We start from the raw sequence: 13851 nt of genomic DNA on the forward strand, positions 1-13851 counted from the left end.
GCCGGAGACCGGACCTGGGAGGAGAATGTGGAGGAAGCTGTGGGGGCTAACCAATACTGTTATGCCAAGAAGGAGTGGCTGAATACCACTCCTATATATGTGTGAACTGCGTCACAAATAAACTAGAAGTTGCTTATCACCCGTATTGGGTTGGCCTGTCTGCTTCTCCTCGCCGCTTACATCTGGGCTCCTCTCGGATCTCCCTGAGCCATTCCTCATGGATGCCAATGACCGCCCCACTGTGGTGGGGGGGACAGTGTGCCCAGCTGGGGTCCAGACCCACTGCTCCTCAGTCCCTCAGCCCCGGGGAGCGGCGGTCCTCTCGCACAGGCCTCCTGCTGCCTCACCACCCCAGGGCTTCCTCCCATTCTGCTGCTGCCAATGCCCACATTCCACCCTAGCTTTTCCTTGGTTCCCTTCCATGTGGAGGGATGGAGTTTTGGGTGGCTAAGAAAGGGCAGGTTGGCGTGTCGGTGGGGCTTATCTGGTGCTCACCATGTGTAGGTGATGCCCAGCAAGAGCTTTTTGTCCTGGCACACTGTTGTGGGAGGAGGCATTGGGTGTTTTAATTTTGGCTCTTCTATGCAGGCTATCTATGATGTAGTTCCTAGAAGTTCAGCTCACCCCCCTGGCTGCGGTAAGCACATGAGAACAGGACAGGGGCAGGAGATGGGTGGGTTGTCTTCTGCAGTGTGATTGCAGAAGAAAGTACCTGTTGGGCTCTTGGTTCTGGGACGCTCCATTCCACGTGGTCACTGGCACATCATGCTCCTTCTGGAGCTTCCTTTCAAAACCACAGCTTGTGCTACGTTTTGGCAATAGAATCCCCACACCTGCAGTCACACAAAGCCCACCAAGCGCATCCGATGGAATGAAAAACATCTCCTCTATTAACAGGAGGCAAAAGTGCACAACGGGTGCTCTGGGGCATCCCCAGGTCTCGGGGAGCAACGGCTACTTCCTCTTGCTTTTCTTCTTGCTTTCGATCAAGTCCAGCCCTTGCTTCTTGATGGCTTCTCTGGTGAGGACAAGGCCACTGTGGTTGTCAGGGATATCAAAATCGTCTGGAGGAGAGAGCGGAGAGGAGCGGGCTGGGGAGGGTCTGTGGGGCTGCCTCTGCTGTGCCTGTGTCCCCAGGAGGAGCCGGCAGCTCCCATAGGAGGAGGCCACTGGCAGAGCCAAGCCCTGGCTGTGAAGAAGATTCACAGCCAAGTGGTTCTGAAGACGAGGCTCTCCCCGCTTGCACCACAGCATCCCCCCTTGCTCCTGTGGTGCTTCTACGCTCCCCAAGCCACCATCTGCCTCCAGTCTCCCACATGCACACAGAAAACCAGCACTATGCTCAAAGGCCTGGAGCCAAGCGCGGTCAGCCCCAACGCCTGCAGCAACTCCTGGGTTGGGCTCTGCTGGGACAGTGGGAGATGGGCAAGGACAGCCAGAAATGCCAGGAGGCAGGGGCTGGCTGGGGCAGTTGCCGTGGGATGTGTCCCCTTTCCTACCTTGGAGCCCCACGCCCGTGTCCTCCAAGGAAACCTTCCGGTTCCGTGGATCGGCCATGAGGGTTTCCTCCAGCAGCTGCCTGACCTTCACAAAAGTCTGTGAAAGAGAGGCTGTGTTCATAGCTGAAGGGGAGGCGGGTGTTACAAGCAAAGGGGTGCCCAAGCTCCATGTGCCCCTGGTAGGGAACACCCCACAGAGCCCGGGGCCACCTGGGCCTGAGCTGCTCCGTGGCTCTTCCCTCGAGCACCTCCATCCTCCAGCTGGGAGGATGGCTTGGCACGGGCCACCCGGGAAAGCCTGTGCGGGTCCCCAAAGAGCGCAGCAGGGATGGAGCCGCCGTGCACCTCATCATCCTCGCTGTGGCTGGAGGGGGGCAGGTCAGCCACCCGCTGCACCAGGTACTGCAGCTTCTGCTCACACTGCCGGAGCTTCTCGTCCACTGCCATGGCCTTGACAGGATGCTCCTGGAGTCAGAGAGGGAACAGCCTTGGTGGGGAGAACGAGCCCCTTGGGGTGATGGTCGCTGCACCAAGTGTCACCACACGGTGCCGTTGCAGCACCAAGCAGAGCCTGGGCTCTGCTCAGCCCAGCGTTGGGCGGGTACCTGGCCAGGCACGGTGATGCCCCGCAGCCGGACGAAGAGGTTGTCAAGTGCGTTTTCAAAGTCCAGCAGCGTCTCCTGGCTCCTCAGCAGCTGGGCTCGCCCCTGTTCCAGCCGAGCCTCTTCCCGCTGCAGCCTCGTCCTCAGCTCCTCCACCAGCCCCCTGGAGCCAACCACGGTCACATCCATACAACGGCACAGGGGTGCAGACACCCCAAAGCTGTTGCAAAAGCTGCTGCCCAGCTTCTCCCCTGCCCCCAAGCGCAGAGCAGAGATGCTGCCTGCAACTCAACCCCACGCTGCTGCTGCTCCCACTTCCCATGCCAGGCAAGGAGCAAGGCTCCTCCTGCTGCCAGCGCAGGAGCTTTGCGTGCTCTGCCAGCACCAGAGCTGGGGCAGCACTCTGCTCAGAAAGCCTCCCAGTGCGGGAGGGGTGGGCAGCCGCAGGGTGACAAAGGAAGGGCTGCCCTCTTGGGACACCTGCCATGCACGTGTCCCCCTGCCCCTAAGGGTGCCGGCCCCTTTGGCATGAGTGTCCGGAGGCCAGCAGCACCTGCTTGTGTCTGGGGGCCGGCGAAACTTCAGCTCATCGCGCTGCATCTCCAGCTCCTTCACTGCCTTCTCCAGCTCCTGCTTCTTCTCCTTGCACCTTGTGAGGTACTGCTCCATTTCCAGCAGGGACTTCTGCTGTGCCTGGAGCCTGATGGGGATGTCCTGGCCGGGGGAGAGCACAGGGACTCAGCCCAGGGCACTCCTGCAGGGTACAGGATCTGGGCCGTGCTCCTGGGGAGGTTTCTGCACCAGGAACCACAGGAAGCACTGCAAGTTCATGGCGTGGAGCAAAGCAGTTCCAGCCCTGCCTGTACAAGAGGGGCCCTGGGGGGCTCTGGGGACAGAGGAGAGCAGATAACCCTGCCATGGAACAAGGTGAGCAGACAAGGCTCAGCTCCCTGGGGCTGGAGCAGCCCCAGCTTCTACCAGAGATGGCTTTTCACCTCACCCAGAGGCGGGAGCACTGCACCACATCCTTGGCCTCCTCTATCTTCTCCCTCACGTAGGCCTCCCGCTGCAGCTGGTACTTGGTGGCCTCCAGTTTGGCAGCTGCGGTGGAAAGGTTGTGGCAGGGAAGGATGCCTGCGGCTGCGCCTGCATCCCCCCCCTGCACCCTGACAGGCACTCACCCACCACTGGGTCCTCTGCGGGCAGGCTCAGGAAGTCCCTGCTGAGGTCATGCTTGGCTTGCTGCAAGGATGTTCATCGTCACCCCTGAGCTGCTGGCACCCTGGGGGAGCTGGCCCTGCAGCCCCTCACCCATGGCAGGCTGGGCACTGATGCCCGCCCTATGCCGGCAACCCTGAATGTGCCGGGGTCCCCCAGCTCACCGTTTTCAGAGCCCTTTCTTTTGCTTCCTTGAGCCAGCCTCCGTCTCTGGGCTCTTTCTGAGCAGCCTGGGTGCGGAGCCTGAGCTCCCTCTCTGCAAGGACCTGGGTTTTCGTCCTGACCATGCGCTCCTGGAGCAGAGCAGAAGAGAAGTGGCTCCCAAAGCTCCAGCGGACCTCTGTGAGCTTCTAAGCCTGGCATGGCCAGCATCAAAAATGCCACCCCCTACCCCCTGTAAACAGCCTGGGAAGGAAAGTGAGCAAGGCCAGCTAGAGAATGGAGAACGCCACCTTCCCCGTGGCCAGGGCTTCAGGCAGCTGTCCCCAGCTCAGGGCAGCCCGGCCCAAGAGCCAGACACAGGAGGAGCTATGGAGGCATCTGGGTGCTGCGGGGAAGCCAAGCTCAGTCTTGCTTTTTCTTGAAGGAAGGAAGACTCAGCAGCACGGCCGTCTGGTGCCATGTGTGGGCTCTGGAGGGCAGGAAAGCACCCTGAGGTGCCCTGGACGATGGTCTCACCTCGGCTCCACGAGCAGCTCTGAGCCCACGCGAGGCCATGAGCTCCATGTCCTCCACCTCCCTATGCTGCAGCTCGGCCGTCTCACTCAGGAGGTCCAGGTGCAGAGGCAGGTGGGCCAGCTCCTGGGACACGGGGAGCCAGAGCCCACTGAGTCCCAGGGGTGCCCTGTGCTGGGACAGAAGGTGGAGGGGAGCAGGAGGACCTCCTGCAGGAGGGTGTCCCACCAGCACAGCCCCTTGGGCCCTTCAGTGCCTTTGCAGGGGGAGCGGGTGAGACAACGGCACGGTGAGGATGAGCTCACCTTCCTCAGGGCATCCCGCACCGCCACGTACAGGGCAGTCACCTTCTGCCCAGCGCGGACTTTTGTTTGCATCTTCTCTATGTTGCCCTCCAGGGTACGAACCACCTGGGGCAGAGAAGGTTGGAGACAAGGGGTGAGCCCATCTACTGAGACCAGTGCCCACCCAGGGGGGCAGGGTTGACTGAAACCCCCCACGGGTGCTGCCACCCCAGGGAGGGGCCCTGGCACCTGTGCCTGCTGCTGCTTTTCGGCCCTCTGGACATCCTGCAGCTGCTGCAGCCGCCTCTGCAGCCGCTCCTTGGCCCGGCTCCGCTGCTCCACCTGGTACAGCAGCATGTTGCATGTGTTCACCTGGCGACAGACTTCAGCCCGGAGCTTCTCCCGGGCCACCTGCATGGGATGTGAGCATTTGCCAGGCTGGAGGCAGGGCTCGCTGGGCGCCCACGGGAGAAGGGGTCCTGCCTGCAAAACTCATTGCCAAGGTAGAGCTGGGGATGCTGGGACCTGCTCGCTCCCTTGGCGGGACAGGAGCTCTGCTGGGGCAAAGGACCTGCTCAGGGAGCTAGGGGAGGACACTGATGGGTCCTGCAGTGCAAAGGGTCCCACGGGACCGCTCATGGACGCCCCGTGTCTCACTGCACCAGCCCTGCGGGGCTGTCCTGGTGCTGGCACCAGCTGCCTGTTCCCTCCAACCGCTCCTTCTGAGCATCCCCTGAACCCCAGCCCACTGCCAGCAGCCTGGCCCCGCTGGACTCTGCTATTACCTCCAACGGCTTACTGGCCAAAGCAATGCCCAAGGGCTGCTCCGCTCCGCAAGCCTCAGCGATGGTGAGCTCATGCTGTGGGCAGAAGAAGGGCAGAGAACACATCACTGCCAGCCTGGGGATGGTCCCAGCCTCCTGCTGCCCTGCACTCCCTGCTCCTGGACAGGACCAGTGGAGAAGCTAGCTCTGCACGTCCAGCAGAGTCACAGTCACGGAGGCAGCAAATGGGACCTGCCGGTACCTTGCGGGCAAGGCCCAGGACATAGATATCCTCCTGCACCGCCTCTCGCAGCTGGGGCAGCCGCTCCACGTTCTGCGTGAACTTCTCTTCCTGTGGCTTGCTGTACAAGTTCCTTGCTTGCCCTGCAGGACATTGAGGAGCTGTTGGTACCATGCAGGATGATGCGGGGACCAAAAGCCCCCTACTTGGCCCAGCCCATAACGCAAAGCCAACGGGGCAGCACCTTGCAAGGCTATGCTGGCACGCATCTCACGGATGCGCTTGCTGAGGTTCGTCTTCTGGCCCAGCATGATGCCGCTGCTCCTGCCTCGGCTCTCCAGCCCCGCTGTGTACGCAGCAGCCACTGCAGTTCTACTGCCCGCTGCAAGGGTCACAGAGCTGTGGCCAAGCCAACGGAGCTGAGCAACCTACGTCCTCATAATTGTCGCAGGGCTGTAACCACAACATGGAGCTGAGCTCCCTACGCCCTGGGAACTGTTGCCGGGCCGTAACCACAGCAACGGAGCAAGAGCAGCCTCTTGCTGCCTGGACATGTCCCTTTGGAAAGGTCAGCTCATTGGTCAGGAAACAGCCGCGCAGGGAGTTACGCTCCTGTTGACACGGGCAAGAACCAACCAGCTCTCAATACTGATTATTTATTCGGATGCTCACCGTATGCTCTTGCTCACCTACAAACGGGACACGAAATGCAAGCACGTACACTTGTTTGTTGGTCAATACCATCAAGATCCCACTACCAGAGAGCTGCAGAAAAAGACTTTGGAGGAAATGGCCTTCCCAGCACTAAGCTTGTACTTCAGCCGAGATCAAGCTTCTGTAATGCGGGGTCTTTTACCTACAGCCATCCTGTTGTGCTAAGGGGGTTAAGAAATACCCTCTGAGGCTCTTACTCAGCATCTCCTTTGCAGATTTATAAATGGCATGTTAGCGCTAATAGCCAGTGACAAGCTAAATTCCGACACGATTATCTCTAGTGCTTCATCAAGCCTGCATGAAGAAGTGGTCGCTTGAAAGACAAGCAGGGAAGGGTTTGTACACCCAAGGAATCTCCCCAGTCTGGCCATGCATGTAGAGATCTCCACACGGAGGCCACGTCCACGTGCCAAATACAGGAATTACGCCCCTAACCTTTCCGAGGCAAAATTTAAACACGTAGATTACATTGGGGGCAAGAGAAAGCATTTTAAATCGGATAAAGTGGTTCATGAATCTCCGTTTCACTGTCCCTCAGCAAAACTCGGCTTCGACAACGGCAGCGGGGAACTGAGCCCTTAACTTTTTACAGTGCTTTTTAGAAAAGCGGGGAATTGAGCCTGAGACTCTAAAGCAGCTAGCAGGTCTAGTGGCTGTAGGGAAGGCTAAGAGATTTTTTTTGCAGATCCTAATACAATATTTGAGGAGAGTGAGTGGCAAAAGTTTGGTGATGAACTATTTGACTCAGTGCTTAATGATTATAAAAAGGCAAAGAAACTCGGTAAACCACGGAGGGAAGTAATGAACTGTATAAAAAGATACAAGGCAGAAAAGAAAACTGCTGCGGTAGCAACGGAGAAACTAGGAACAGACGTCCCCGGTCGGCTGAAACCGGGGGAAGATTACAACTCGTTCCCCCCCACCCCAACTCGCGGGAGCACAGGGTTTCCCCCCCCCCTTTTCTCCCCCTCCATCAGAAGGTGCCGCGGAGGAGGTGTAACCCCCTGCTCCCCCACCACCCCAGTTCCGAAAGCAGGGACTTTGAAAAGGACAGAGAAAGTATATTAGAAGGTACACGCATGATAAAAGTCGAGGAATCCGAAAGAAAGAGGGCGGTGCCTCGGCGCCGGACCGATTGCGGCGCCATTTTGAAGCACGCAGTAGAAAATAGGGATCATGCGCGAGCGGGAGATTTAAAGGAACCGCGAGCCTCTCCAGCCCACTATGCCCCAGAGTGAAAAGATTTTTAACTCAGTCACGGAGGAGCCAGGTCTGCAGATGGCCACATACCGAACGAGAGACATCTGATAAGAAAGACACAGCTGCGAGCAACGGAGACCCCGAGTTCGGCGCAGGATCAGCCCCCGAATCCCCTGAATCCGAGCCAGATTTATATCCTCTGCTTCCAGACCCTGACTCTTCATCTCCCGGGTCGGTCTGCTCAGACTTACTGGCCCTGGAGACGCTCTGTTGTAACAATGGGTAACCAAAGAGGTGAACATTACTGGGGAATTTTCTGCAATGGGCATCTTGGCATATCCTGTGTTTACTACACAGCAGGGGGCTAAAGAGTGGGAAGCTCTTGATCTCAAAATAGTTAAGGAGGCCTGACAAACGGTGACCACGTATGCGTTAAAATCCTCTTATACTCAAGCTGTATATGTTATGATTTTTTCTTGCAATTGACAGGGAGAGCCCATACAGTTTCTCTGTGATACTCATGTACTAGAAGTTGGTAAATATAAGTATGTCCAGGTTTCTATCAACCCTTGGAGACCTCTGTAGATACTGCTAGCCACTTGTTCCAGCACAGGCTGGCCACCTGTGTCGGAACGAGTGTGCATTTTGGTCGGTATAAAAGCCCAAGCCTCATACGATGTGGGGGAGGCGGAGCCTCTGCGGGGACCCCCGCTAAGGTTGAGCCTGCCACCTCTCACTGCAATGATGCTTCTCCTTCTCGGAGCTGGTTTGCTGTTAGTCTCCACAGGGTCCTTGTGCCACGTTCTGTACGTGGGACTGTAGTGGGAGTAATGATGGCTTTTGCAGGGACTAAAAAAAAAAAAAAAAAAAGAAAAGAAAAGAGGGGGAGAGAGAGAGAGTAATGATGCTGCACTTAACCTGTCTAACCTGTCTACTTCTCAAGAACTGAAGAACTGATAACCTGGGGGAGGGGGTATATTTGTGTCCTCCTGCCTACAGGTCCATGGTGACTGCCTGCAAAGTTTGTCAAGCCTTGCCATGAGCTGGACAGACGAATGGATAAACCTGATGCCTCAGCTACAGGAGCTGACCGTGAATACCCCAAGCAGACTGAGATAGAGGAAGAGAAAAACGAATGACTGCAAAACATCACTTGGGGGCAACTGAAAAGTAACATCCTGAATATGTGTACTTGTAAAGTAGTTATTATTAGAGGTTGTGATTTTGTGTATAAAACCACCTGTATTTACTAGCTAGTTGCTAATAAGAAACTGCACCTTGTATTGTATAGATTTGTCACTTGTAAAAGAGATGTTAGAGTATGGAAATTTGCAGTAGCTGCTAGAAAATGCTAAGGCAAAAGCTAGAAAAATTTTAATACAATGGTAGTGTTATAAAGGAGGTGATGGAACAAATTAAGGGGGGGGAGAATTCCACTGGTAAGAAATTTCTTTGGCTAGTCCTTCACTGCCATCAGCATCTTCGACATGCTGCTGCACCCTGTAATAGTTACTCTGCTAATGTAAATTTATGTATGCCTTGCTGTAGTAGCGACTCGTTACTGGAGAAAACAAAAGGGGGAAGATGTGGAGACAGTGTTCTCACAGGAGAATGGGTAATTGGTACATAAACTTTGAATGGTCCTGAAAGATACCGCGGGGCCGTGGGAGGCCCGAGGAAGCTTAAGCAAGCAAGATAAGAGGCTGGAATTCACCAAGCTAATGAGAACTGTGGACTGTTGGCAAGCTTTCAGGGTTGAGTTCTCACACCTGTGTTTAACCGATTATATGTTAGTCACTGAGGGTCTTCAAAACATGGATCCAATCATAATATGCCAAATCACTGTAAGTGCTTCAGCTCAACTAAGCAGACTGGGTTGCTGAGTTGCTAAGCAGACAATTCTACATCGAAGGCAATTCCTGATTTGTTTTAATGTTGACTCTGTAAGACATGCAACACTGCAGAACCTTTTGTTGTTGGAACAGGGACATGGATGTGAAGAGTTTGATGGAATGTGTTGTATGAGTCTCTGATTATGCTAATTCGATGTACGCACAGCTGAGAACCCTGGCTCAGCTTACCCAGCAATAGGAAATGAGCAATATCCTAAGAATAACTAGATGGTTGTCTTCACGGGGCATTACAGGTTGAGTCAAACACTGTTTAAAAGTATTGCACTTATGTATCCTTGTTAGGTTAATCATCGTAGCTATTAGGCTTGTTTATAGTTGTGTGATAAAACAGGTGAACAGAATAACCCATAATGCCTTGCTTGCACAAAGAAAAAGGGGGGAATTGTTGCAGAATGACTCTTAAGAGCAGGACCATAGAGTTCTGGAGGACCGTGCAAGCAAGGCAGGGGGTGGCCCCCACAGGTGGCCGGAGACCGGACCTGGGAGGAGAATGTGGAGGAAGCTGTGGGGGCTAACCAATACTGTTATGCCAAGAAGGAGTGGCTGAATACCACTCCTATATATGTGTGAACTGCGTCACAAATAAACTAGAAGTTGCTTATCACCCGTATTGGGTTGGCCTGTCTGCTTCTCCTCGCCGCTTACATCTGGGCTCCTCTCGGATCTCCCTGAGCCATTCCTCATGGATGCCAATGACCGCCCCACTGTGGTGGGGGGGACAGTGTGCCCAGCTGGGGTCCAGACCCACTGCTCCTCAGTCCCTCAGCCCCGGGGAGCGGCGGTCCTCTCGCACAGGCCTCCTGCTGCCTCACCACCCCAGGGCTTCCTCCCATTCTGCTGCTGCCAATGCCCACATTCCACCCTAGCTTTTCCTTGGTTCCCTTCCATGTGGAGGGATGGAGTTTTGGGTGGCTAAGAAAGGGCAGGTTGGCGTGTCGGTGGGGCTTATCTGGTGCTCACCATGTGTAGGTGATGCCCAGCAAGAGCTTTTTGTCCTGGCACACTGTTGTGGGAGGAGGCATTGGGTGTTTTAATTTTGGCTCTTCTATGCAGGCTATCTATGATGTAGTTCCTAGAAGTTCAGCTCACCCCCCTGGCTGCGGTAAGCACATGAGAACAGGACAGGGGCAGGAGATGGGTGGGTTGTCTTCTGCAGTGTGATTGCAGAAGAAAGTACCTGTTGGGCTCTTGGTTCTGGGACGCTCCATTCCACGTGGTCACTGGCACATCATGCTCCTTCTGGAGCTTCCTTTCAAAACCACAGCTTGTGCTACGTTTTGGCAATAGAATCCCCACACCTGCAGTCACACAAAGCCCACCAAGCGCATCCGATGGAATGAAAAACATCTCCTCTATTAACAGGAGGCAAAAGTGCACAACGGGTGCTCTGGGGCATCCCCAGGTCTCGGGGAGCAACGGCTACTTCCTCTTGCTTTTCTTCTTGCTTTCGATCAAGTCCAGCCCTTGCTTCTTGATGGCTTCTCTGGTGAGGACAAGGCCACTGTGGTTGTCAGGGATATCAAAATCGTCTGGAGGAGAGAGCGGAGAGGAGCGGGCTGGGGAGGGTCTGTGGGGCTGCCTCTGCTGTGCCTGTGTCCCCAGGAGGAGCCGGCAGCTCCCATAGGAGGAGGCCACTGGCAGAGCCAAGCCCTGGCTGTGAAGAAGATTCACAGCCAAGTGGTTCTGAAGACGAGGCTCTCCCCGCTTGCACCACAGCATCCCCCCTTGCTCCTGTGGTGCTTCTACGCTCCCCAAGCCACCATCTGCCTCCAGTCTCCCACATGCACACAGAAAACCAGCACTATGCTCAAAGGCCTGGAGCCAAGCGCGGTCAGCCCCAACGCCTGCAGCAACTCCTGGGTTGGGCTCTGCTGGGACAGTGGGAGATGGGCAAGGACAGCCAGAAATGCCAGGAGGCAGGGGCTGGCTGGGGCAGTTGCCGTGGGATGTGTCCCCTTTCCTACCTTGGAGCCCCACGCCCGTGTCCTCCAAGGAAACCTTCCGGTTCCGTGGATCGGCCATGAGGGTTTCCTCCAGCAGCTGCCTGACCTTCACAAAAGTCTGTGAAAGAGAGGCTGTGTTCATAGCTGAAGGGGAGGCGGGTGTTACAAGCAAAGGGGTGCCCAAGCTCCATGTGCCCCTGGTAGGGAACACCCCACAGAGCCCGGGGCCACCTGGGCCTGAGCTGCTCCGTGGCTCTTCCCTCGAGCACCTCCATCCTCCAGCTGGGAGGATGGCTTGGCACGGGCCACCCGGGAAAGCCTGTGCGGGTCCCCAAAGAGCGCAGCAGGGATGGAGCCGCCGTGCACCTCATCATCCTCGCTGTGGCTGGAGGGGGGCAGGTCAGCCACCCGCTGCACCAGGTACTGCAGCTTCTGCTCACACTGCCGGAGCTTCTCGACCACTGCCATGGCCTTGACAGGATGCTCCTGGAGTCAGAGAGGGAACAGCCTTGGTGGGGAGAACGAGCCCCTTGGGGTGATGGTCGCTGCACCAAGTGTCACCACACGGTGCCGTTGCAGCACCAAGCAGAGCCTGGGCTCTGCTCAGCCCAGCGTTGGGCGGGTACCTGGCCAGGCACGGTGATGCCCCGCAGCCGGACGAAGAGGTTGTCAAGTGCGTTTTCAAAGTCCAGCAGCGTCTCCTGGCTCCTCAGCAGCTGGGCTCGCCCCTGTTCCAGCCGAGCCTCTTCCCGCTGCAGCCTCGTCCTCAGCTCCTCCACCAGCCCCCTGGAGCCAACCACGGTCACATCCATACAACGGCACAGGGGTGCAGACACCCCAAAGCTGTTGCAAAAGCTGCTGCCCAGCTTCTCCCCTGCCCCCAAGCGCAGAGCAGAGATGCTGCCTGCAACTCAACCCCACGCTGCTGCTGCTCCCACTTCCCATGCCAGGCAAGGAGCAAGGCTCCTCCTGCTGCCAGCGCAGGAGCTTTGCGTGCTCTGCCAGCACCAGAGCTGGGGCAGCACTCTGCTCAGAAAGCCTCCCAGTGCGGGAGGGGTGGGCAGCCGCAGGGTGACAAAGGAAGGGCTGCCCTCTTGGGACACCTGCCATGCACGTGTCCCCCTGCCCCTAAGGGTGCCGGCCCCTTTGGCATGAGTGTCCGGAGGCCAGCAGCACCTGCTTGTGTCTGGGGGCCGGCGAAACTTCAGCTCATCGCGCTGCATCTCCAGCTCCTTCACTGCCTTCTCCAGCTCCTGCTTCTTCTCCTTGCACCTTGTGAGGTACTGCTCCATTTCCAGCAGGGACTTCTGCTGTGCCTGGAGCCTGATGGGGATGTCCTGGCCGGGGGAGAGCACAGGGACTCAGCCCAGGGCACTCCTGCAGGGTACAGGATCTGGGCCGTGCTCCTGGGGAGGTTTCTGCACCAGGAACCACAGGAAGCACTGCAAGTTCATGGCGTGGAGCAAAGCAGTTCCAGCCCTGCCTGTACAAGAGGGGCCCTGGGGGGCTCTGGGGACAGAGGAGAGCAGATAACCCTGCCATGGAACAAGGTGAGCAGACAAGGCTCAGCTCCCTGGGGCTGGAGCAGCCCCAGCTTCTACCAGAGATGGCTTTTCACCTCACCCAGAGGCGGGAGCACTGCACCACATCCTTGGCCTCCTCTATCTTCTCCCTCACGTAGGCCTCCCGCTGCAGCTGGTACTTGGTGGCCTCCAGTTTGGCAGCTGCGGTGGAAAGGTTGTGGCAGGGAAGGATGCCTGCGGCTGCGCCTGCATCCCCCCCCTGCACCCTGACAGGCACTCACCCACCACTGGGTCCTCTGCGGGCAGGCTCAGGAAGTCCCTGCTGAGGTCATGCTTGGCTTGCTGCAAGGATGTTCATCGTCACCCCTGAGCTGCTGGCACCCTGGGGGAGCTGGCCCTGCAGCCCCTCACCCATGGCAGGCTGGGCACTGATGCCCGCCCTATGCCGGCAACCCTGAATGTGCCGGGGTCCCCCAGCTCACCGTTTTCAGAGCCCTTTCTTTTGCTTCCTTGAGCCAGCCTCCGTCTCTGGGCTCTTTCTGAGCAGCCTGGGTGCGGAGCCTGAGCTCCCTCTCTGCAAGGACCTGGGTTTTCGTCCTGACCATGCGCTCCTGGAGCAGAGCAGAAGAGAAGTGGCTCCCAAAGCTCCAGCGGACCACTGTGAGCTTCTAAGCCTGGCATGGCCAGCATCAAAAATGCCACCCCCTACCCCCTGTAAACAGCCTGGGAAGGAAAGTGAGCAAGGCCAGCTAGAGAATGGAGAACGCCACCTTCCCCGTGGCCAGGGCTTCAGGCAGCTGTCCCCAGCTCAGGGCAGCCCGGCCCAAGAGCCAGACACAGGAGGAGCTATGGAGGCATCTGGGTGCTGCGGGGAAGCCAAGCTCAGTCTTGCTTTTTCTTGAAGGAAGGAAGACTCAGCAGCACGGCCATCTGGTGCCATGTGTGGGCTCTGGAGGGCAGGAAAGCACCCTGAGGTGCCCTGGACGATGGTCTCACCTCGGCTCCACGAGCAGCTCTGAGCCCACGCGAGGCCATGAGCTCCATGTCCTCCACCTCCCTATGCTGCAGCTCGGCCGTCTCACTCAGGAGGTCCAGGTGCAGAGGCAGGTGGGCCAGCTCCTGGGACACGGGGAGCCAGAGCCCACTGAGTCCCAGGGGTGCCCTGTGCTGGGACAGAAGGTGGAGGGGAGCAGGAGGACCTCCTGCAGGAGGGTGTCCCACCAGCACAGCCCCTTGGGCCCTTCAGTGCCTTTGCAGGGGGAGCGGGTGAGACAA

General features: G+C 57.4%; 1 protein-coding gene across 1 annotated transcript; it reads right to left on the bottom strand.

The window, feature by feature from the left end:
* Window positions 1-954: 954 nt before the first annotated feature.
* On the bottom strand, window positions 955-5168 carry LOC133278183 (coiled-coil domain-containing protein 183-like). Its single transcript, XM_061470710.1, has 12 exons — window positions 5064-5168; window positions 4528-4689; window positions 4300-4404; window positions 3998-4120; window positions 3484-3612; window positions 3283-3343; window positions 3102-3202; window positions 2586-2815; window positions 2105-2264; window positions 1845-1964; window positions 1500-1596; window positions 955-1064 (listed from the first exon to the last, which is right to left on the bottom strand). Exons 1-12 carry the CDS (start codon window positions 5166-5168, stop codon window positions 955-957), a joined length of 1503 nt encoding a protein of 500 aa, XP_061326694.1.
* Between the last annotated feature and the right edge of the window lie 8683 nt (window positions 5169-13851).

This window comes from Pezoporus flaviventris, unplaced genomic scaffold, assembly GCF_033815535.1.
Source record: "Pezoporus flaviventris isolate CSIRO_AGI_PZ_B2104156 unplaced genomic scaffold, CSIRO_AGI_Pfla_v1 ptg000063l, whole genome shotgun sequence".
Lineage (NCBI taxonomy): Eukaryota > Metazoa > Chordata > Aves > Psittaciformes > Psittacidae > Pezoporus > Pezoporus flaviventris.